The 22,164-nt window shown below is 38.9% G+C and overlaps 1 protein-coding gene and 1 long non-coding RNA gene across 2 annotated transcripts in view; one reads left to right on the top strand and one right to left on the bottom strand.

The window, feature by feature from the left end:
- The first annotated feature begins 6,899 nt into the window (after positions 1 to 6,899).
- ankrd10a (ankyrin repeat domain 10a) overlaps positions 6,900 to 22,164 on the top strand; it is a 29,432-nt gene continuing 14,167 nt past the window's right edge. Inside the window, exons 1-3 of the mRNA XM_023811432.2 lie at positions 6,900 to 7,328; positions 9,734 to 9,886; positions 13,004 to 13,095. Coding sequence (XP_023667200.1) covers positions 7,131 to 7,328; positions 9,734 to 9,886; positions 13,004 to 13,095 — 443 coding nt within the window. The 5' untranslated portion in view covers positions 6,900 to 7,130. The remainder of the gene's footprint in view (positions 7,329 to 9,733; positions 9,887 to 13,003; positions 13,096 to 22,164) is intronic.
- On the bottom strand, positions 19,635 to 19,896 carry LOC140578668 (uncharacterized). Its single transcript, XR_011982937.1, has 2 exons — positions 19,858 to 19,896; positions 19,635 to 19,821 (listed from the first exon to the last, which is right to left on the bottom strand). It is a non-coding gene; the product is annotated as an uncharacterized lncRNA (long non-coding RNA).

Here is a 22,164-nt window from a genome sequence, read left to right as displayed (position 1 = left end):
AAATTTATAATGTCTCCATCTCTACACTCTGGCATTACGCACTGAAAAACAAAACAAGTGAATCAACCTCTGAAAAATAAGAGTCTTTTTTATTGTGTACTTGTTTTGAAAGGCTGAAATATATCCAGCCTTTAGGTAATAGTGGGTCCAACTGAAATTGAGACCTGTGCTCCTGAAAGCGGCAGCCACTCCCCAGTACAGGCTTTGATGGCTGCTGTCATAGAGTGTCGTGGACAATTCTGCCACCTGCTGGCAGCCCATCAGCTTATCTAGTCCTTAGCAAGGAAGATGGGAGGGGACATGTCACTGATGACTGGGAGGCCTCGGGTCTCAGAAAATAATTACACCACATGTATTAACTCGGTTTGACACTCTTCGCCTCTTATATACACTGCCCAGATTTGCGTCATTCTCCGTTGTTATTTTAAGGTTCCTTGCATGAAATGTCATTGCTGATGTCATCAAGTTTTCTTTGAACCTGTTGTCTCAGTTCCTTTACTGAGGACATATACAGCAGAAAGCACAAACCACTTTAGAGTTACTGTTCACAGGTTTTGTACATGCAATTCAATTTGAAGGCTAAAACTATTCGAAACAGTATATATTTGCAACTAATGTTTACAATTAATAACTGATATGCATAGATATCAATTCAAGTCACTTTCTGTCATTTCACACAAATGAAATGGAATTGCGATTCTTCGGAACATCAGACAGCTAGAACAGTTCAACAATAAACAGAGAATCATGTACTGGGGGATAAATAAAAAAAAGAAAAACACAACACAACCACAATGACTCTGCAATAAGTAAGAGTACACAGTGGTGCAAAAACAGTATAAACAGTATATAGACAGTGCAAGATAACAAAAACATTGTAGTGAAAATATGCAGGTGGAGACCCTTTTCTATCAGTGTTTATGAGGTAGGTATTAGTTAACCTGGGGAAAAAAAACTATTACAGAGCGGATGGTGGATGGAATACTCTGGGACCTTCCTCCAGATGCAAAAGGGATGGACAGGCTATTTGATGGACCAGAAGGGGTCATGTATTTTGGAGTGGGCTCTGTTGTTGCAGCCATTGTTGTAGAATTCCTTCAGGATAGGTAGAGAGGTTCCTATGACCTATTTCATAAAAACTTCAAACATATGAATTACAACATGGTTCTTATTTCTGTATTTATGTTTCATGCATTTTTTTCCACAACAGTCAAATATAAAACCTATAGAAATATGATTATACTCAAAAAGCAGTAAGCATAGAATAATCTGACTTGCTTCGCAGTGGTGCAGCTAAGCCCATGCAGTGAGTTTCAAAGGCTGTGACAAACAAAAACACATTTTTATCATTTACAGTAGAATGTGCAAATGGAATGTCCATTCAGTGCTCTCAGAAATCACTGCATTGCAATGCAGTGCCAGTGAGATGCCATGCTATTCAGGGTTTGAAAGATTTAAAGGTTAAGTAAAGGTTAAAGATTAAATAACCATGTTTCTGACTTTAATGTTGCAATTAATTTTACCTTTTAATTTTTCTGCATACCCTGGCAGATATATAAACAAAATAGACAAAAGTACAAAGGCAAGATAACACCAATACCATCAGGATCAAATAGCAGGCACTGGGGAAGCAGACAGGAAGGCAGTGATATTACTTAAACCTGATATTCCCTATTCCTCTGTGGCTCTGTATTGTGGGTCTGCACAGCTCTTTGAGTGAAGCGATTTAGAGCCCAGTCACATCTCACACAACTAACGTGACCTCTGAAACTGGAAAAACCAAATGAAGACAATGGCTTTTAAGCATGAAACCATCCGGGTTTCACCAAAACAAAGGAATATGAAAATAAACTACAGATGCATCAAAAAAGTGGAGTCATATTCAGAGCAGAAATACTGTGGCTTTATTGACAACAACTGTCAAGACACCTATTTATCATTAAGGTGAAATTGTGGGGGGATGGAATGTCTATTGTGAGTCTATACTGTTTCAGGCAGCGTTAAGTCAATCGAGTACAATCTGGAGTTGTACAGTATTAATAACCAATGCAGTTCTGAGTGCTGAACTAAGGTCACTAGTCACTGGTATCAAATCATGTAACACAGATTACAGCTTAGTTAATGTTTTAATAATGTTGGGGAAACAGGGCAGCCCATCTGATGAAGAAAAAAAAAGAATGGGGGCGTGGTGATTCAAGGGCTAGGCTCAGAGTTTTGTGGGTAAGTTCACCATGTGCTTATGTAGGTTTCCTCCCATGGTTCAAAGACAATGAAAGGGTTTGGTTACTTTGAATTGTTCTTAAAGTGTATGGGTGTGTCCTACACTGGGTGTACACTGCCTTTTAGCCAGTTGCTTCTGAGAAAATGCTCCATGCTTGCCCTGCCCTGGCACACACGAGGATTTATTTTTTGAGCCACTTAGTGTTAGGTTTATGAAACTGTTTTTTTCTGGAGTTTACTCTCCTGTAGAGATACTAAATTACAGTACTGTACATGTTTGCTGCATTGAATTTTTAGCAAACAAAAAAAAAAATTCAAATGTAGACATACAACTAACAATCTCACATGCAAGAAATGCAGGTGAATGACTAAACAATAATACAAGGTAAACAAACTAAATGTAGAACAGTAAACAAGTGAAGTTATTTTTAAGAAGTATCACAAATTACACGTATCCGATCTAAGTTAATTCAATACTTTTTATTAACCAAAATCAAATTTATGGTTTTTAGTCTATAATCAGTCACTGACTACTTCTGACTAATGTGTGAATGTTTTAAATGTTTTAGTAAACAAAAATATTTGCATTATCTCTGAAATTCCTTTACAATCTAATGTAATGTAACAATTTTCTACATGTTTTTTTTCTTTGTCCCTTGCACAACAAAGCAGTAAACTGTATATCTGTTAGAGTGTGCAGTCAGCTTGTATTTTATTATATGTGTACTATGACCTCTGAACTCAGGCTTAATTTCTTTTACAATGGTTTGTTTTTGTTCTGCAAAATGCAATGTCAGTAGCACACACTGGGTTTTTCATCCCTCTCCCCTTTCTTGGAAGCCATGTCTCCTTCACATTACTGCAGTCCGGCAGAATGCTTTTGTCGCAAGCCTTCAGGAATAAAAATAGGTCATGTGATTCGTTTAACTGTTTTTTAATGTCTCACATGAGTCATCACAATACTGTACTCAAAACCCTAAGATAAAACCAAACCAAGCACCAAAATTCAATGTTGTAGACACAGTTTGCCATGTTTAAATATTAATTGCAAATATTTCGGAATCTAAAATATTTCTTGCAAATGTACTTTTCCAGATATTTCATATTAAAATAGATTCAAATAGTGATTCAACTACAATATATGGTTTATATATAGCTAATTTTGGGCAACTTCCATCTACTGTATGACACTCCTGGGTAGTAAAATGTACCATCAAATACATAGTTATGGCTTGTACAATACAGATCTGATAAATATCAGTGCTCAACAGAACTCATTCCAGGGCAACATGCAGGTAACAGTGCAATGTGCTTTGCAATACAGTATCTGAGCTCCTGCAGTCTGGCCATACAATGCAACTTATTTGCTAGATATTCTACACTTGCTGCACAATCAACTTCCCACCCCATTACAGAAACTATAATTGTTGCAGTTTGGTACAATATAAATGTCATTTGAGTCTTGCACATCAACAGTTCATTAAAACATTATTGACTTCAATATCTGAATCCAGCAGATGCATTCCTTTCTGCCCAGAGGTGGAAAATTTGTGGCCCTTGTTCTTAAGGTCACAAAACCTATGTAATGATAAAATGAAGAATTGTATTTATTTATTCCCTCAAAAAAAGAAATGAATTTTACAGCAATGAATTTTGGTACTTACATTTGCAGTGTGATTAGTTATTTTTTTTATCTTGATTGTAACTAATGAAATGGCTTATTTTGCAATCGTGTTTTTGTTTATATAGGTACGATTATTTTTGAAGAAAAAGAAACATGGGATACGAACTCCCCCTAGTGGGGGCAATGTATCAATGGTACGCCTAGGCTAACACTACTGGTATATTTACGCCAACTTTAAAAGCTCACAGGTGGTGTGGTGGCTCTCTGGATAGCACTGTTGCCTCATACCTCCAAGGGTGGTGGATTTAAATATGTCGTGTTTTCATGATCTTACAACGTGATATGTGCTTCCTCCCACCATCTAAAGACATGTAGATGTAAACTGTCCTTAGTGCAGGGGTGCCCAACTCCAGTCCTGGAGGGCCAGAGCCCTGCACATTTTTGGGTTTCCCCTCATTTAACACACCTGATTCAACTCCATGTGCTAATTACCACACAGCTCTTGAGGTGAATCATTTATGGTGGAACAGGGAAAGAACTAAGCTACACTGGGCTCTGGTCCTCCAGGACTGGAGTTGGGCACCCCTGCCTTAGTGAATGAATGTATGCATTTGCCCTGTGATGGAATGGTATCCTTGCCAACAGATATGTATCATGTGATGCCTGGGATAGGTTCAAAGCCAGTGGTCACCAACCTTGCTTCCACCCAGCAGAGCTTAGGTGCAGTGCCAATTTAACACATCTGCTACAGATAATCAGGCCCTTCATTAGAATCTCAGTATTAGAGCCGACTATTAGTTTCAACATAGCTGGCTTCAGTACTTATCAGTTATATTAGGGCACTGCCTAATCTCTGCAGGATGGTAGATCTTCATGAACAGGGTTGGTGACCACTGTTCTAGGCCCGATGATTCTGACTAGCATAAGCAATTATAAGATGGATGGATTTTTAGACTAAGTAAGCTATCAAATTGTTTACTGTTCTTGTTCAACATTCCTTAGCCGGATTGTAAAATGCCTTACAATAATATATTAAATTGCAATAACATACTTAAATCTACTGTGCAATACTATATAGAAGCATTATTCTCCTTATTGCAATATTTTGCACTTTGATGTGGTGCACTTAAATTTTATACTGCAGATTAAATTTTATGGTATTGTAGTAATTGCTAAATATTTTGTGTGGAAACGTCCTTTAATTGGTCAGTGGAAATAAAAACTTAAGCAGAATGATGTTCAATCTTCTGGTAACAAGATAAAAACAGACATCTTATGTTAATGAAACATAACATTTAAAAGTAATCTCATACCTTGAAACGATTAGCCCAGACATTGCTTCAAATGAAAAGATGTAAACCCACCGAACTGGAACATTTATAATTAATTTTTAATTGAAAACATTTTTAAGATACTGAAGTTGGAAGACAGAGTGAAGTGAAAGATGTAAATACACACATGTAAGGAAGCATGTTTAATGTGAAGCAAACGGCGGAACACAAAGCAACTGTGTCCAAGGCACCATTAATTATGTAAACAGAAAGAGACGCTGTCACTGTGGATTTCCTTCTTACAATCTTTGGCTGCTGCCCCTTTTTGTCTTATTTACACTGAAATTCCATCAGACAGGTCTGTGGTATAGAGAGTTACTAGAATTGACACAGTGTCTTCGATTGTAAAATTTGTCAGAAGTTACTAGCAGGATATATGCATCTGGAAATGAAATGTAGGCAGATCTACTATAACTTAAGGGACAGGCCAATAAATAAAGAAGGAATTCTGCATTAAGTAATTATCGATGTAGTGTTTTCTGAACGTTATTTTTCCGCTGCCAGTAATAATGAGGTTGCGATAGCAGGAGCAGCAGTGGTAATGGTAGCAACAGTTTATATGATGGATTGACTTTGAGTGTTATTCTGTGGAGAATTAGTTGTTCATAAATCAGAAAACTAAGTAGAGCTGACCTTTGGGCGTGGGACTGTTTCATAATCCTATTTCTTCAGTAATGGATGTTTGTTCCAATCACGGAAATATGGCAAGTAGACTGATGTCATTTGCTCCGCGTATTGGTGCTGAGGGCTGGGCCGTAAAAAAAATAAAAAAAACGACAACTGAAAGTTCTGGAAATTTCTTTTCCTCTTTGCCCAGATGGTGTCACTTCTGAGCAGTATTTCCACAGAGCATGTTTATTTGGCTTGGATAAAGTGCGAACATCTTTTCAGTTTGCTTTTTCAAGGGCCTACAATATGGAGTCTTAAACGATGTCTACAACGGATACCAAATGCATACTACCGTTTCAAGTAAAGGAATCGTAGATACGTGATAAAGATTCCAATAATAGTAGATGCAAAGACAAACCGTTAAATGAGTCTGTATTATTAATTACATTAAACAATATAATTTAGTGAAAATATCTGAGAAACATGTCTTGATGTTACTTTTTTGAACGAGTTAGATGTAACATGATTTCAGACTAATAAATGACAATACTGGTTCGGTGACATTTATTTTGTCTTAAAAACCGCTATTGCGTGCTGCAGCTAAGCCTATCCTTACGCTCTTTAGGAACTGCTGAGACCCACTGCCACTGGACGTTTGCAATAGGGTGCCCCGAGCTAAATTGTTGAGATATAAATATAGCACAGCAAAGGGGTTCTACCAGACTTTTATTATGAAGCAGTTCGACACATGATTCTGATGAAAGACGGTACTGTGTGCTAGACTGCTACCTATTTTCAGCAGTACATAAAAATCAGGTTACCCCATAATCGTGATTCATTCATAATTCAAATATTTCATATAAAACCTGAAATATCAAAGTAGTATTTCTAGAACTAACACAGGCATGAAACATGAATCAACGCATGTTTAGATGAGTAACGAACACCAAAAGCATTTAAATGAATGTTATATATACCTTAAAATGTATAACATGTAGCGTACATATTTTTTTGGTTATAGTCGGTTTTTTCATCACATCGTACTGGAGCAGACATACGCGCATGCCTATTCCCGAGCCGTTTTGCCTGATGGATTGAGGTCGTGCTCCGGTCCGGATTTTGCAGGCGGCCTGTCTGACTTTCGCTTTGAGAGAGCGGGGCTGCGCGTTTCGCTTCGGCTCATTGTGCGCTGCCGTTTTGTTTGTTGTCCGTGGGGCGTGCATCTCGGCCGGGGCATTGTTGTGCCTTCCAGAAAAGGGGAAGGAATTGCATTTTTTTTTCTTTCCCCCCCGATATAATCGTTATTTCATTAGAAAAGGAGGCATATTTGGGAAAGTGGTACAACAATGTCTATAAACGTGGAGTCTGGATTTTCGAGTGAGGAGGTGCTGAATGCCCACTTTCCTCTCCACCGGGCGTGCAGAGACGGGGATGTCGGCGCCCTGTGTTCGCTGCTTCAGTGCACCGCAAACCAGGCGGATCTCATCGCGGAAGACTCTTTTTATGGCTGGACACCCATTCACTGGGCGGCTCATTTCGGAAAGGTATCCGGCGAACTAACGGCCGTGGTTCTCTGACGTCTTTTTGGATATAACGATAGTAAGAAAATGTGATGCGATGAGTAAAATTGCGCCCCGGCTAGCCGGCAGATCAAATATATCAATATTCGTTTGAGCAAAAGTTATTTTCTTGGATGTAATTGATTTGCTTGAACTTCATTAAAAGGATTGAAAATGAATGATATGCCGCTTGTTACGCTACAACTTTGTCGAAATAAAACGTGGCTCCCTCATCCGCAGCATAATACGCTACTGTTTAGCAAGCCAGTTGCAATCTTTGGGTCTGAGCTCAACCCAAGCCTACCAATTAAATGTCTCGTAGTAACCAGTTAGCGGTGAATTAACAATATTAAGTCTGGGTATATAATAAAGGGAAAGCATTCGTGGCTTTTGGAACTGTGCGATGAATACTTTTGTCCAGCTGCCCTAAAATGGCTCGCTGCCTGTCATTGTAGGTGGCTTCGCTACGTCCTGAATTAACCTATCTTTTACATGTGCGGTAACCGAGAATGGAGACTTGCTTCGCGGTACATGGGGTTGGATTGGCCATCTAGAGAAGCGAGTATGACAACCGGGAACCATTTAGCCCCAGGAGGAAAGAGTCGCTGGCGAGATGGCAATTAAGCTAATGAGGTAGCCCGGCGTAGGTGGGGCTGTGCAGTGATTGGTCAAGCTCAGACCAATAGTATGATACGCGCCAAAGCCGCGGTTTTGGGGTAGGAAAAAACAACGAAGCGCGGCCGCTGTAACCAGGAAGGCGCTAATCTGCCCAGCGAAGAGTGCCGAGAAGGCATCACCTAAGCTCATTTCACTACCCTGACGAACTTTCAGGGGTGTAGCTTTTAAAGTTATTTGTATCCCCTTCGAATACATTGTTACCATTGAGAAGAGTAAGGTTTATACGACTCGTGCAAGGCTGTTCAATTGCTTTACATGTCCCAGCTTTACAGAATTATCCAAATGATATGTCCTTTTTTTATAATCGATTTTACCCAGTCGCTACTGTATATAAGTGAACTTTATTTAATCGATTTTTACAGACAGGCGTCACAAATCGCTGAACAATAAAATTAAAATAAATATACCGTGTTTTTATATATTCTGTATATGCATAATGTTTCTGTCAGTATAAAGGTATTATAAAACTATTTAGCTTTAGGTGATTTTTTTTGAGAGTGAGAGAAAGGGGTACTTAAGTGCTTTATAAGCTATGAGAAGGGAGGTGTCATCCTTTTTCAACAAAATTCTGCTAATCAAGACTGAGAGTAGCCACATTTTATAACTGGCATATAAATAATTATTATGTATTATTCTGTGAAATAAAATATCAGAAACTGAGAAGTGGCACATTACTTTGGATTTATATATCCATGACCTTCGATGATTTAATCTCATCCACCAGAAATGAAACAACCTAATTCTGGTGCTTTCTCAATTTTTACAGAATTGTTGACTATGTTGGCTTATGTTCCTGTGTAATGTATTTCCAAAAGCTTTGTATCTGTATTTTTTGTTGTTTGGGTCTTATAACAAGGCCATCAAAATCTCAAATGCCTGTGATGAACATGTTAGTTAATTGTTAGGCTAGACAACTAATAGTAATGAAGTAACAGTGAAATCTTATGTCTTTTTCCCATGACAGGCCACATTTGATTATTTTTTTCGATGCACTGAAACAGTGGAATAAGCAGGAGTAGTTAGCAAATATATTATTCTGAGGGTGTAGATAGAACTTATAGCAAATCATTATTTGTTAAACAACTTCCTTAGAAAATATGTTGTACTTACCCCTAAGTACTGTAGTTTGCATATCTGACAGGAAGACAGTGCTGAATAGCAACACGGTCTTGCTCCTGTGGTTTGTTAGAGCCTGTCCTGCCAGAGGACTCTGCAGTCTGACATAATTTACATGCAATGGGCCTCTTCCTGGAGGTGTTGGGTGATTTCTTTAGAAACTGTTTTTGTACTTAGAGTGTGTTATTGTTACAGGGAGACCTAAAGGGAAGGTTTCAAAGTTTGATATACTGTTTCATTGCATTTTTTTAAAGCCCAATATATTTTTCTCTGTTGGTTCATTTATGTGACGTTACGTCCAGTGGCCTATATCACAGAGCTGGCTTTCTTACTGAGCTGGAAAGCTTGTCGGTTACCCCAGTTTAAATGGACTTTATCTTCGTTCACTTATGTTTAAGCCAGACTAAAGTCAAAATCTTAAAATAAATCAAATTATCCAGCTAAACAAGTAATTCTGCTGTGTGATACAGGCCCCAGAATAATTAACCATTGGAACTTGGGCCATTTCTGTGATCCTACAGTGTTCCCTGGATGTGTAGCACTTGCTGAGATATGTGGTAATCTTGCCTTCTTTCTTATCCCTCACCTTTCAAAAGCTGGAGTGTGTGATACGTCTGGTGCAAGTGGGCAGTGGTGTGAATTCGGTGACCACAAGGTTTGCCCAGACACCCACCCACATCGCTGCCTTCGGAGGTCATCCGGATTGTGTGCTGTGGTTGCTGCAAGCTGGAGCTGACATCAACAGACAGGTCTGCCCCCCTACAACCAAACCTCATGAGTGGATCGTGTTCAAACTGCACTTTTTGCTCCTTTTATATATCACTTTTGCTCATTGGCAGCTTAACATTACATTGTTCTATATATATAATTTTTAAACTTCTGTTTATCTGTGTATTTATTGGCTATACAGACAAAAATTCAGTAAATACATGTCTCTGTCCTTTTGTCTCCTCCTTCTGTACCAAGAAAAGTCCTTGTGCATGTTTATGCTTGGCGAATAAACCCTAATTCTGAAACACTTAACCAGGCAGAATCATACCATACTACTCCCAGAAACACCCCCTACAAATTTCTTAGGTTGTTCACTTAGACCCTTTTCTGCAGAACTTAAAATGTAAGGATTAGGGAATCAGATAATGACTGCAGCTCAGTTTCACTGATTTAATTTTCTATAACAGCAATGATAGAACCTCAGGTATATGTAACATTTGTGTCCATTTTTGTAAGACAAAAGGTACTCACCACTTTATATACTGCTATAATAAAATAAAATGAGTAATTAAAAAACATGGATAATTCTTGATGTAACAGGTGTATCAGATTTTGAGAATGCCTTTCTGTTTAGCTCCAGTTACCTTCCATTGAGCATGGGAATATTACTGTCCGCTTGTTAAGTCATGATGTAGGGCCAAGCCAAGTACAGGCCAACATGCCAGTGTTTCAATTGATCTGAAACAAAAAAAATATTAAATAACTCTCCTTCTGCCACTTTCCATGCCAGTGAAGAGGAAGTGGCTATGTAAACTAAAGAGCCATCCTCACAATCTTTTCATATTTGGTGTTGGGATGTAACGGTACACAAAATTCATGGTCCAGTACAAACCGTGGTTTGGGTTAATGGTTCGGTGCAATTTTGGAACAGCAGGGAAAATGGAATTTGTTTTGAGATTCTTTATTATTAAAACCGCAAACACAATGTGTCCATTAATGTATCGTAGTAACAAGATGGGCTTGTTTGTACATTGTAAAAAATATATCAAATTTAAAAATCGAAAAAATCATAAAAATCATAATGAACCAAATCCTGCGTTTTCTTACTGAGTATGGTTGCCTATCTGCAGCTGAACTTGCTTAAATGCCACAGAGAGACCAACTTAGAGGCTGTTCCTGCCTTGCTCTGGTCGCACACACATGGATGGTGGTGTCTCCTGTTTTTTTAGCAGCATATCCAAATTTAATGTAACAGCTGGACAACCTTGTTTTTTTTTTATCAACTACTCTCTGTCCAATGTTGGAGTAATTTACTAGAAAACCAAAATATTATCAAACCGTTCATTTTGTGACGGACTGCAACCAGGATTAGCTGTAACAAACCCACAGCCAGTTAATTTAGGTTCTGCCCCTGCCAAGAAGTGTGTTTGTTAATTTTATCTTGTTTGCCGAATTGAAAATGAAGTACTGAAAATTCCTCCTGGCAGGACAGTTACACTCAATCTCGCCTACTTTTTATTACCCTCTCCCCCCTTTTTTGTTAACTTGAATTCAAGGACGTTAGCCCCTTTTTCACCCTCAATGATGCCTTGCTTAAGAATGAAGTCATGGTGAATAATGTAACCAGAAACAGTTTTACGTCATGCATTATGTCAGACTTAGCAAGTGGATTATTAGAAACATCTGTTTTGGTAGGATCGTGGATGGTAACAGTGAAGGGAATGCGTTTAGGCTTAATATTTAGCCTTTAAAGAATGTCTGAAAAGCCTTACAAATGTCGGAGTAATGGAGTAATACCCTTCTTACCCTTGGTCCTGCCTGCTGGGGGCTAGCGAGTATTCCTGGGGAATCCCAGCTTCAGACAGGGAAGCTAATGCTAACTTGAGCTATGTAGCTCTCGGTAAAGGTGGTCTGGTTGATCATGGGGAACTTATTTTAGTGTCAGAGCAGAGATGAACAACCCCTCCTCTCCACAGCAAGCTTAATACAAATTCTCCACTTCTGTGGATCTCCCTGGTGAATAACTGGGCTCAGCCTAGACACAAGGTTCACAGATCCAGGGCTGTGGAGTCGGAGTCGGAGACAATTTTGGGTACCTGGAGTCGGAGTCGGCAAAAAGTTAACCGACTCCGACTCCTACTAAATTTAAATGGGAATTAAAAAAGTAAGTTGAAATGTCCCAATTCACAAACAGTCATAATGAACTACTTCTCTGCTGTAAGAATAAAGCCCAATGCATGCAGTGCATAATGTTACCACAAAACGAACATGTCAAGTAACCATGAAGCATGCTTTTCATTGACTGTATGCGTCACTATATGGGATGTAATGCACAGGTAAGGTGCGGCACCGCTTTCCATTGTGTCGTGTTCCACTGTTACAGGGAACTGTGAACCTAGCCTAAAGCCCCCCATACATTTACAGATGCACTGCCGATTTTTCGGCCGTTCAACGAGTCATCACGCATCAAACGCCTGAAAAATCATCTGGTGTGTTCTCAGCTCCGTCGGCTCCCCTTCGCTATGCGCTACCCTTGAAACCTTGTTTTCATTGTGTTTGTCTTTAATCTGGCATTATAGTAGAGTGTTTGCTTCCTAGCCAGTAGTTCTGTGGTGAAATGACATGTATGTTGCCTTCCTTTCCTTCAATGGATGTAGAAAATACATTAGCATAGTATATACATACAGAGGAGTCGGAGTTGGAAGATTTAGAAACTGAGGAGTCGGAGTTGGAGTCGGAGCATTTATCTACCGACTCCACAGCCCTGCACAGATCCCAGCCTGTGCATTTCTGAATTGTTCTAGGGCCAGGTGCTGATGGACAGTTCAGCTAGCAAGCAGATCCGCTTTAGGTTGTGCAGTGAACGTTGTTCTCGCTCTGTGGTCCCCTTAGAGGCTTGTGGATTCCTGTTCACAATGGACTGAATATACCTATTACAGATCACTTGAATAACTTGTCTCCTTAACCCTGTGTGCCATTATTACATTACCTTTTGGGTTTCTACAAATTCCATGGATTTAAAATCATGATAAAAGTCACAAGCAGCCATGTACAGAAGGCACGGTGCTCTGCAAACATCTTGGATTTGGCCACTACCCTGTTTGTTGCCTTCATGGTCCAGTCTTCTTTATCCCCCCCCCCCCCCCTTGCTGCAGGACTATGTGGGTGAGACCCCGATCCACAAGGCAGCCCGGGCTGGCAGCATGGAGTGCATAAAGACTCTTTTGATGCAAGGAGCCAGAGCCGAGTAAGTCTTGCGCCACACCGAGCGTGCTCACACTCGACTGTACTGTGCAGCACAAAGTAATGATTAAACAGGAAGTGACTTTATGAGGGAATGCCATCCAGTGCTCCAGATGTGGTTTCGTTTACCTGTGCATGTTCCAATACCCTTGGTAACAGTTCTCCAAACTAATTTAACTGTGAGAAAGTTGGGGAGAAACTTCTTGAGGAGAGGACTCATCCAAAAGGGCTTAGCTCCAAGTGTAAGATTTGAATCTTTTTTGGCAGTGCTAACTCCTTAACTGACCAGACAGGCTGTAAAGCAGTTGTGCAGGAGAGGACAACAGATGTGCAGCAGGCATTTAATGCACTTTATGTGGTCTGAAAGGTATAATAAATATTCAGTTTTTGAATGTAGGTATTGCCTGCAGTTAAATGAAAGAAGTAAATTTGTGGGGGAAAAAATCTGGTGAATTCTGATGGGATTTTTTTCTCTCTCTCCCATTCGACTGTTTCTGTCTGGTCACTCCATGCCTTACTGCCATGCCTCAGATCTGAGGTCATTAAACAGCTTAAGATTCATTTTATACACGAAACCATATCATATGGTAGCATTTGGTGGAGTTCCTTTTTGATCCTTAGATCTTACAGTCAAAATAACGCTGCCTTACAGAATTACACTTTTGATTGTATGTATTATATTTTGCTAATGTAATTGCAGAGTATTTTAGTGAATGCATCTTGCATTAACCAGTAAAGTTTAAGTGTTTTCATTTTAGCCTCAGTATACCTTGATAGCTGCTTTGAAGGCAAATGCACATTTCTTCATTGTTTGAAAGATTTTAGGCTTTATCTGTGCATTTTTTGAGGACAAATTCCAAAATGCCCATTGGAAAATTTTGATTGGAAAGTCTAAATTCTGTTTACTGACTTGAGGCTGTGGTGCTCTGCTGATAGCCTTTCCCCCAGTCCTTTGCTCAGAACAACAGCACACTGATCCGATTTCTGATATTCTCTCAGTGTAGTGCATCCTCCAGAAGAACAGTCACTCTTTCTGTGGGCACTGTACCTTTAATTACTGTCCATTTGCCGACCTCTTCTGCCCTTTGAGTGCAGGGAGGGGCAGTTAGTATCTGCAGCAGTTCAGGACCTGACAGATTAATGGCTTGAAGGTCCTGCTGGCCCAGATTTGCAACACTAGCTTCCAGTAGTGCAGGGGGACATGAGGGAAAGGAACAACCTCCAATGTATTTTCTGCTGTAGTATTTTTTTCATTTTATGTGATAAAAGTCCTATTACAAGGCAGAATGGGCAGTGAAACAAGGTCCTTGTTTTTTTCCTCTCATGCTAAAGGAAGCAGGTGGGGTGGTTTTGTTTGAGTGGCGAAAGCCTTGTCATTCTGCCTGGCGGTGACTTCTGAGCACAGAACTGAGAGCCAGTTGTGCATTAATTTATTTTTATGCCAACATTGCAGCTTTTGGTAACTGATGGAGTGCTGAAAGAGCCTTGCTCAAATTTATGCCGGGGGAGTTCCTTGTTTCATGGCAAAGTGCTTTCCCTGTACACTAAGATTTAATGGAAGCAGACCATTTTGCCCCGCACTCCACATAAAGCATACATTTTAAAAAAGTGAAATACATGCTGCCCAGTTACCCCTGCTGTATCTGTATAGCTTTTCCTCACACCCTTGTCAGTAAATGGGTTGTCCTATATTGTTCACAGTATTACCAGTTTCTGGTTATAACAACCATTTGAGTGGGTATCTTCATCCTGTTCCACAGATTCTCTTGGTTCTGCATGATCTCAGATGAGCTGTTCTGGGTACAGATACTACCAGCTAAGCTCTATATACAATAAGTAACAGTTTTTAGTTTGCTTATCAAAGAACTGACAACCCACACTAATAAACAGGTCATTAGAAGCATACATTTCAGTTACACTTATGAACATTTACATTTCGGAAAGATTAATCTATAGTAAACTAGACCTGAAACCTTAATAAACTACATATGAGCATAGTGTAGTTACAGCAGCAATACATCAAACCCACTCAGTCCAGTATCGTCTGACAACATTTCTAAAAGATTTAAGAAGATATGATATTGTTATAGATTTACCTTTAATTATTGAGGAATAAAATTTGTCCTTAAATTCAGAGGCAGCTATTGACAAGCAGTTGGGCTCTGCTTCCCTGCTGTGCTGGTTTCTATTGGACACCAAAATGTCATGAATTGTGTGCCATAGTTTTGGGAAGGCGGTGACGTACACGCTCTGGGTCGCCAAAGCTTTGCCTGCCTCGCTACCCATTAAGGGACACTCTTCTCTGCATTATCGATCTGTGGCAGAGCAAAGTAAACAGAGCCAGCTCTTAGAGATTCATCCTCAGTGCCAGTGACGCGGGTTTACACAAACACAAAAGAAAAGACGCGCATTAGTAAACCTAATGAATCTTGTCATGTAAAATAATCGCTAGACTGAATCTACATATCAGGATAGATTGAACAATACTAGATTAAGCAGATAACATCATATAACCAATGGAATCCGTTTATGGCTTTTAGGACTTGTGAAATTAATTTGGACACTGTCTGATTAGAGCCTGGATGTGCAATCCATGCTTCATGCTATCTGTGGAACAGTAGCAATATACCCACTTTCTGTCACACTTAAGAAAAATTTGAAAACATCCAGACGAGGCTGAAGCCCTTACCTACATGTCAGTAGTAGGTCTACATGCCATGCTTCTTTCAAAATTTGTCACTGCTCACAGTAACTGAATGCTCATTAAGGGTCCTCCAGAGAGACACATTTTGTACGACACAAAATCCAAGGGGAATTCAAGCACAGAGTCAGTCTAAACAGATAATGGAACCAATAGAATCACATATTCCATTGGGTCTGCAGTCTTAATTTCCCCTTGTTAGTTTAGCAGTAAACAAAGCACATCTTGTTAAGTGGAAGTTGATGTTTCTACTGTGGCAGTCTCCATTGGCCATAAAGTGTAGAAGTGGTCGAATCTTTCTGTGTGAAAACTGTAGGCTCATAGCAGAGTCTTCAAGCCAATGTTTAAAGCTATGTATGTATTGCTGACTTAGTTTTACATTTAAAATCACTTAACGCTACATAACAGAATGCTCTTTATCTTTTATCAGCTAAGAATACAATGTGCTGTAGCTCATTTTAAAAGCTACCTTAATTTGACCTTAGGCTATATGAATCCACAGTTAATAGTTGTATTCTGCCATTTTTGTTAGTTGCTTGGCTACTGCAGGGTTAAACTAGATTTTTGGATACTTTAATCATTTTGTTACATACACCTGATTAGGTAATATTCTGAACAGGACATGGCATGTGAACTTACTACACGTACAGTATATGGATTTTAGTGCCAGAATCGAAACCTGATGTCCCGGAACACTTTTTGAAATGATGAAATGTGCATGGATTTATTAGTTATGACTATACCTGAGAGTGACTGTAATGTGTTTGTTATTAATACTGCAAGGTTAATTTTCAAAGCATGTTGAAAGTATTTTGTTACCTGTTGTTGTTTCCTTTGACAGCTGTAGTTCATTTTTACGTTTTGGAAGCCAGTAAACTCCTAGTTTCAGGCTGGGAAAAGGTAAAAACACAGATGTAGAGAGCAGTTAGTTATGAAAATGCTCATGAATGTCTTCATCTCCAGCTGTAATTTAAAACTCATGATAAAAATTAATTGCAATAAAATGTTTTTAAATCACAAATAATGATGGATCAATGTTTTCTACCTAAATAGGCATTCACTGGGTTGCTATTGCTATCTTATGGAAAACGTATTATATTCAAACCATTCTATAAACAATAAACTTCAAAATTTACTGTTACAGTTTCACTTACTTTTAATAACAATTATTAATCTCTATATTTATACGTAAGTATGACTATTCAGTACAAGCTGTTTGCATCTGGTACTTCCTGGGCCTGAGTGACTAAGCAGACATTTCCAAAGATGGAATAACCAAGTGTGGCCCATTCTGGGAAACATGCCACTGGCATCGCAGCCATCAGCCTCCTGGGAGGGAAGATTTTTTTCCCTTTTTGAAGTGGGTGGAACTTCTGCTAATGAAGTTTGCCTGGTATCTTTCCAGGTTTTTTTTTTTTTTGGTTATTACTATTATTGATGTTGTTGTTGATGTTGTTAATTACTGGGAGTATGCTTTGTATATGGACAAGTGAAACCAGTTTTTCAGCCTCACGCGTACCTCCAGGCATTCTTAATGCTGCCCTAAGTTTGGCCACTCTGTTTTGGAGATTAACTGTTTACAGTTAAAAATCGCGATAAGTTTTATCGGTGTAGATTATTTCTGCTTTTCCCTCTGTGTTTTTGCGAATACTGTAATATCAGTGAGCCTGGTACAGAAATAATATTTTGATACCATAATTACAGAGTGGCTACTGTGCTCGATGATGTAATCATCTTGGCTTTGGGGATTGCTGATTTCGGTGCTTCATTAGTTACATGAAAGACAGATTCACAGATTAATGGGCTTGCTGCATGCTATTCCTGTACCCTCAGTGCGACAGCATGGTTTCAGCCATTAGTGCTCCCTCCCTATTCTTCATTCAAGGAGGCTGTTTGGTTTGTGTGTTTAGGCTCCAAACATCTCCTTATATCAGTTGAAATGCAAGTTACTCCAGGACTTGGTGAAGTACCAGACAGCTGATACTGTGGTTTGTTTTAAATGCTATTTATCATAAATTGCCATAAATCTGTTGTTTATCCTAGTGCTCTCAAACTTTAGGAAATTCAAAAATATATTATTTTAAAATAACTTATGTGGTATTTAAAAAAAAAAACAAACATTTTTTAGATGCAATTTTTAGCTTTTAATATGATTTTATCCGTTTAACAATTCTCTGTGTATTGCCAAAATACAAATTTTAATAGTAGTTTTAATATAAAATTGGTTTTGTTTACTTCTCTGTTTAATTGGTATTTAAATCATTCTCATAATAATTTTCATACTTTTACAGCCAATATTCAAAGTACCCAGTGTTACATTTGATTCTAGAACCAGTTTGCAAACTATCATTAATACTAATGTGAAACTACCTCAATCTATATAATTAGCACAACCATCTATGTCTACTTTCCACACACTTTCTGCAGAAACTCAATTGAAATTTTTAAACTGTTCTGGCTGTTTCCCAAAGCCTATTTTTTATATAAATATATTAGAATGTTGTCCGCTTTAACTCTTTCTATCCTGTTAAATAATTAGTGGCATACCCATCACAGAAAGAAATGGAACATGACGGACTGCAAAATTCAACCAGCTTCCGACTGGTAAAGTTGTGTTAACCTTCCTTGTAATGGCTTGGGGTGAGTTACTGCCAGTTGGGTGTATGACATGCACAACCTCCACTAGCTTGGAAACTTTTAGAACATTGCTATAAAAGAATGACTGGCATTATACCAGCAGGATCCAGCAGCCCTTTCTGATTCGGCTAATGCAAACCCTCTGTCATCAAGAGAATCCCATTCTTGGAACTGCGCTCAAAAAGTCCAGCTGTTTAGACGACTCTCACCTGCCCTTTATACAACCAGTGCTTTTAATATTGAAGCTCTCAGAAAGTGTGTGAGTAGAAAAAAAAGGCATAATCATTTTAGTGAAAAGCTTTGCTTGGTGGATATTTCACCTCAATTTTCAAATCTCAAAATAGTGGAAAAAATAGCTAAAATATAGATTAATGCCCAGCACCCAATTTGTAGACAAACACTGTAAAATTTTGCTTAAATTTAATTTTCCAGAAATTGTCTAAACATTCGATCAGAAATTGCTGTGTAAACACATACTGCATTTAAAAATGAAACACATCAACCATGCCAGACAGGATGCCACCTTGCAGTCACATCTGGCAGCTTCCCCCATTGTGTGATCTTCTGCTTTGGAACCATCCATAGCCTTTTCCCAGCATTATCAGAAGCTGAAGATGAGTCCTCCTCCATCTATGAATGGGCCTTTCTCGGGAGCTCCAAGATGGCAGCGATCTTAGCTGGTAAATCTTCTTGTCCCAACCACTTATGATTCTGACCCACATGCATGAAAAAAGAAGAGCCACTCACTCAACTCTCCAGAATGCAATATATTGGTCCTGAGAATGGGAATTTCAAAAAGGAAGACTGATTTTTCTTTTGGATATCAGAAGTCAGAACCTGTGTGCTCTTTTGAGGGTATATATGGCTTACACAGATGCCTAAGGTTGCCCATCCCTGTTGTGGATGTTGTAATTTGCTTGGGTTGTGTGCAGAGTCTGCATTCTTTTTTCGTGTGACCTGACCTGTGGACTTATTTTTACCTTGAACGAAATTGATTTCTTTCCAGTTACTTTTGCCTGTGATGTCCCAGGTGTTCTGGACCTTAGCACCCATAAGCTTGTTCCATCTTGTTCGGAGATTTCATTGCTGTTTTCGAGACTACTTGTTTCTGTCAAAGAGAGTATCATTCCCCACCAGAATTTTTTTTTCATCCTAATCTTGTTTTTATCGTCTCCTTTTGTTCCCATCTTGTTTTTCTCCCAGGCTTATATATAAATTTCTTACAAGTCTCTGTTTCAGCATCATTGGTGATAAAGTCCTTTAAGCAGATATCCAAGAAGGAGCAGAACACATTTCACATCACTCCTTTCACAGTAGCAGTCTCATCAGACCTCATTTCTAAGGCCGGTTTTGAACCTCTCTTCTATCTTGAACCTCTCTTCTATCTTGAACCTCTCTTCTATCTTGAACCTCTCTTCTATCTTGAACCTCTCTTCTATTGATCTTCCATAAAGACTCTAATACAGTGACTTTGTCGTCTTGCTTTCTTTCGGCATGTCAGCTGTGTTTCATTATGCGTATGAGTTTACATTAACATATTTCTTTATGTAAAATCACAAAGTATTAAAATGCAAAATGCGTATAAAACAAAACCATGGCCCCATTTAAACATTCATGTTAAAAAAAACGGAAAATCCATTGAATTTGCTTAGTTAATTTAACCTTTGTCTCACATAATGTCCAGCACAGGTTTTTTTTTGGTTACTTTTCTACTTCATGAGCTTTCAGCCTATTGACTATACTGGAATTCTGTCATGTGTTACAAGGCAGAAGCTAGGTTCAGATTAGTCAGCAGGTACCCAGTGAGATTGTAGCTATATCTAGGATTAACTGTACACCTGAATTTTCTACATAAGATTGCTTCATACAGAACTGTTGTTTTTTGAATGTTACTTGCCGTATTAACCCTTCTTGCTAAGATGTTTTTTAATCACCTGTCACCCTTTCCCTCATGAAAGTGAGATTATTATAAACTGCTGCAGATAAACTATTAAAGATGTTACAAAAAACGAAAAGAAACGTACACATCTTAATGTTTTGCAGCTATTGAATTGGAAATGACTTGATTTTTTCAAGTAATCCTAGAAAGGGGGAGCATTCCAAATAGGCACTGCTGAGTCTGCCACAAGTGCTTCTGCGAAAACCTTACAGTTGTGGCATTGAGTGTTCTCAGTATCGCTTCGTATCTACACACTGGCAAACCGTTGAGGTATTTCTTGCGGTGATTGGTTTTAATGCTAGGAATACAGTTAAGATAGTCTTGTTTAGACCTGCATGCTTTGCTTATATTCTAATTGTTTAAAACTTTTATTTTACTTTACTTTATTTGTAATCTAACAGTAGGAATACATTAGCTCAGGTCTAATCAGATATGTTTGTCACTTTTCAGATGTAAGCATGGTTGTAGCTTTTTTTGTTTCTGAAGGTGATATGTTAGCGAGAAACAGCTATGGCAGAAGTTCTATGTGTATGCAGATCTGAAAAGCAAAGCATTTCAGGAACAAAAAATTAAATGCTTCCTTTTTCTTCTCCAGGACAAGTGATGATGGATTGTCCATGAGCCATGATTGTAATGTGCTGGGTGTTTTATACCTTGCTTCTGCACGTAGCATTTTTTTTTCTTTCCTTTTTTAAGAACAGCGGGTCTCAATTTCACTGCTGTAGTTTCTGGATTGTTTTGTGCATGGATGTTCTCTGCACTGTTTCAGATCAGATTTTTTGTACTCTGCATTTATGCCAGCAAAAAAAAAAAAGGTTTGCATTGGGATTAAGCCAGGCACTTCCAGAAAACAAATTGGTTCGACTGGGTCTCAGTGCTGTATCAATGTGTGCTGGACAATTTCATGACCAGCATTCATTGGGTTTTTGGGAGGGAATAAACCAGATCTGTTCTGTTGCCTTCTGCCTCTTTCAGGATTCTGTCTCTGCCGCTTGATGAAGCGGCATTCCATTCTAACGATGTGTTGGCTTAAATAGTGCTCTCAACTATTAGCCTGGATCCCTCAGACACCTGGACTCGTTTCACCAACTCTTGGCTGTAGACCATGGACCCTGCAAAAGATAAGTCGCACTCAGTTAAATGCAGTGCCACTGTATTGCGCCAGGTAATTTTAATCTAGTTCTCATTACATGGGGGGCACTGGTCCTCCAGATGGGTCGGGTTTTATTTCTGTAGTCTCTTCGCATGGTGTCAGCCACATTAAAATGTGTTCTTTAAATCTTGCAGGACCTGGGATGGCCATCCCTACTTCCTACAAGTGGGATTGTTTGCCAGTGAGTGCCTGTAATTTGTGTGATAACTTCCGCGTGTAAGCATCTAATTATGTCAGCATATTGGTACATTTGGAGCAGCTGAAAGGCCATGCTCAGGGACTTAAGAATGGTCACATTTTTTCATCACCTTATTTGCGAGTCCCTTCTCTGTCACTATAACATTGTCAGCTCCACATCCTAGCTGGTTCTTTGCCGAATTCCTGCCATATTCCCCAAAGTCTGCACAGTGCTGTTGCTGACACCAGTGCTATTCTTGCCCCTGTTGGTATTTCTGGAAATGCTGTGGAAGCTTTTAAAATGATGTAATGTTTGGTATTAATTTTGGCTGTTTGTGTGAGCCTGATGAATTATCTAAACTTGCGCACTATTTTATGATATTGAGAGGTTTGAATTTGCTGAATTATGATAGACTTTTGGAACACACAATTATTTCCAGGACAAACCTCTCGTATTACGCTGCCA

Source organism: Paramormyrops kingsleyae, chromosome 16 (assembly GCF_048594095.1).
Source record: "Paramormyrops kingsleyae isolate MSU_618 chromosome 16, PKINGS_0.4, whole genome shotgun sequence".
Taxonomy (NCBI): Eukaryota; Metazoa; Chordata; class Actinopteri; order Osteoglossiformes; family Mormyridae; genus Paramormyrops; species Paramormyrops kingsleyae.
Note: the sequence above shows the minus strand (reverse complement) of the source record. Positions and strands in the feature narration are given on the sequence as shown.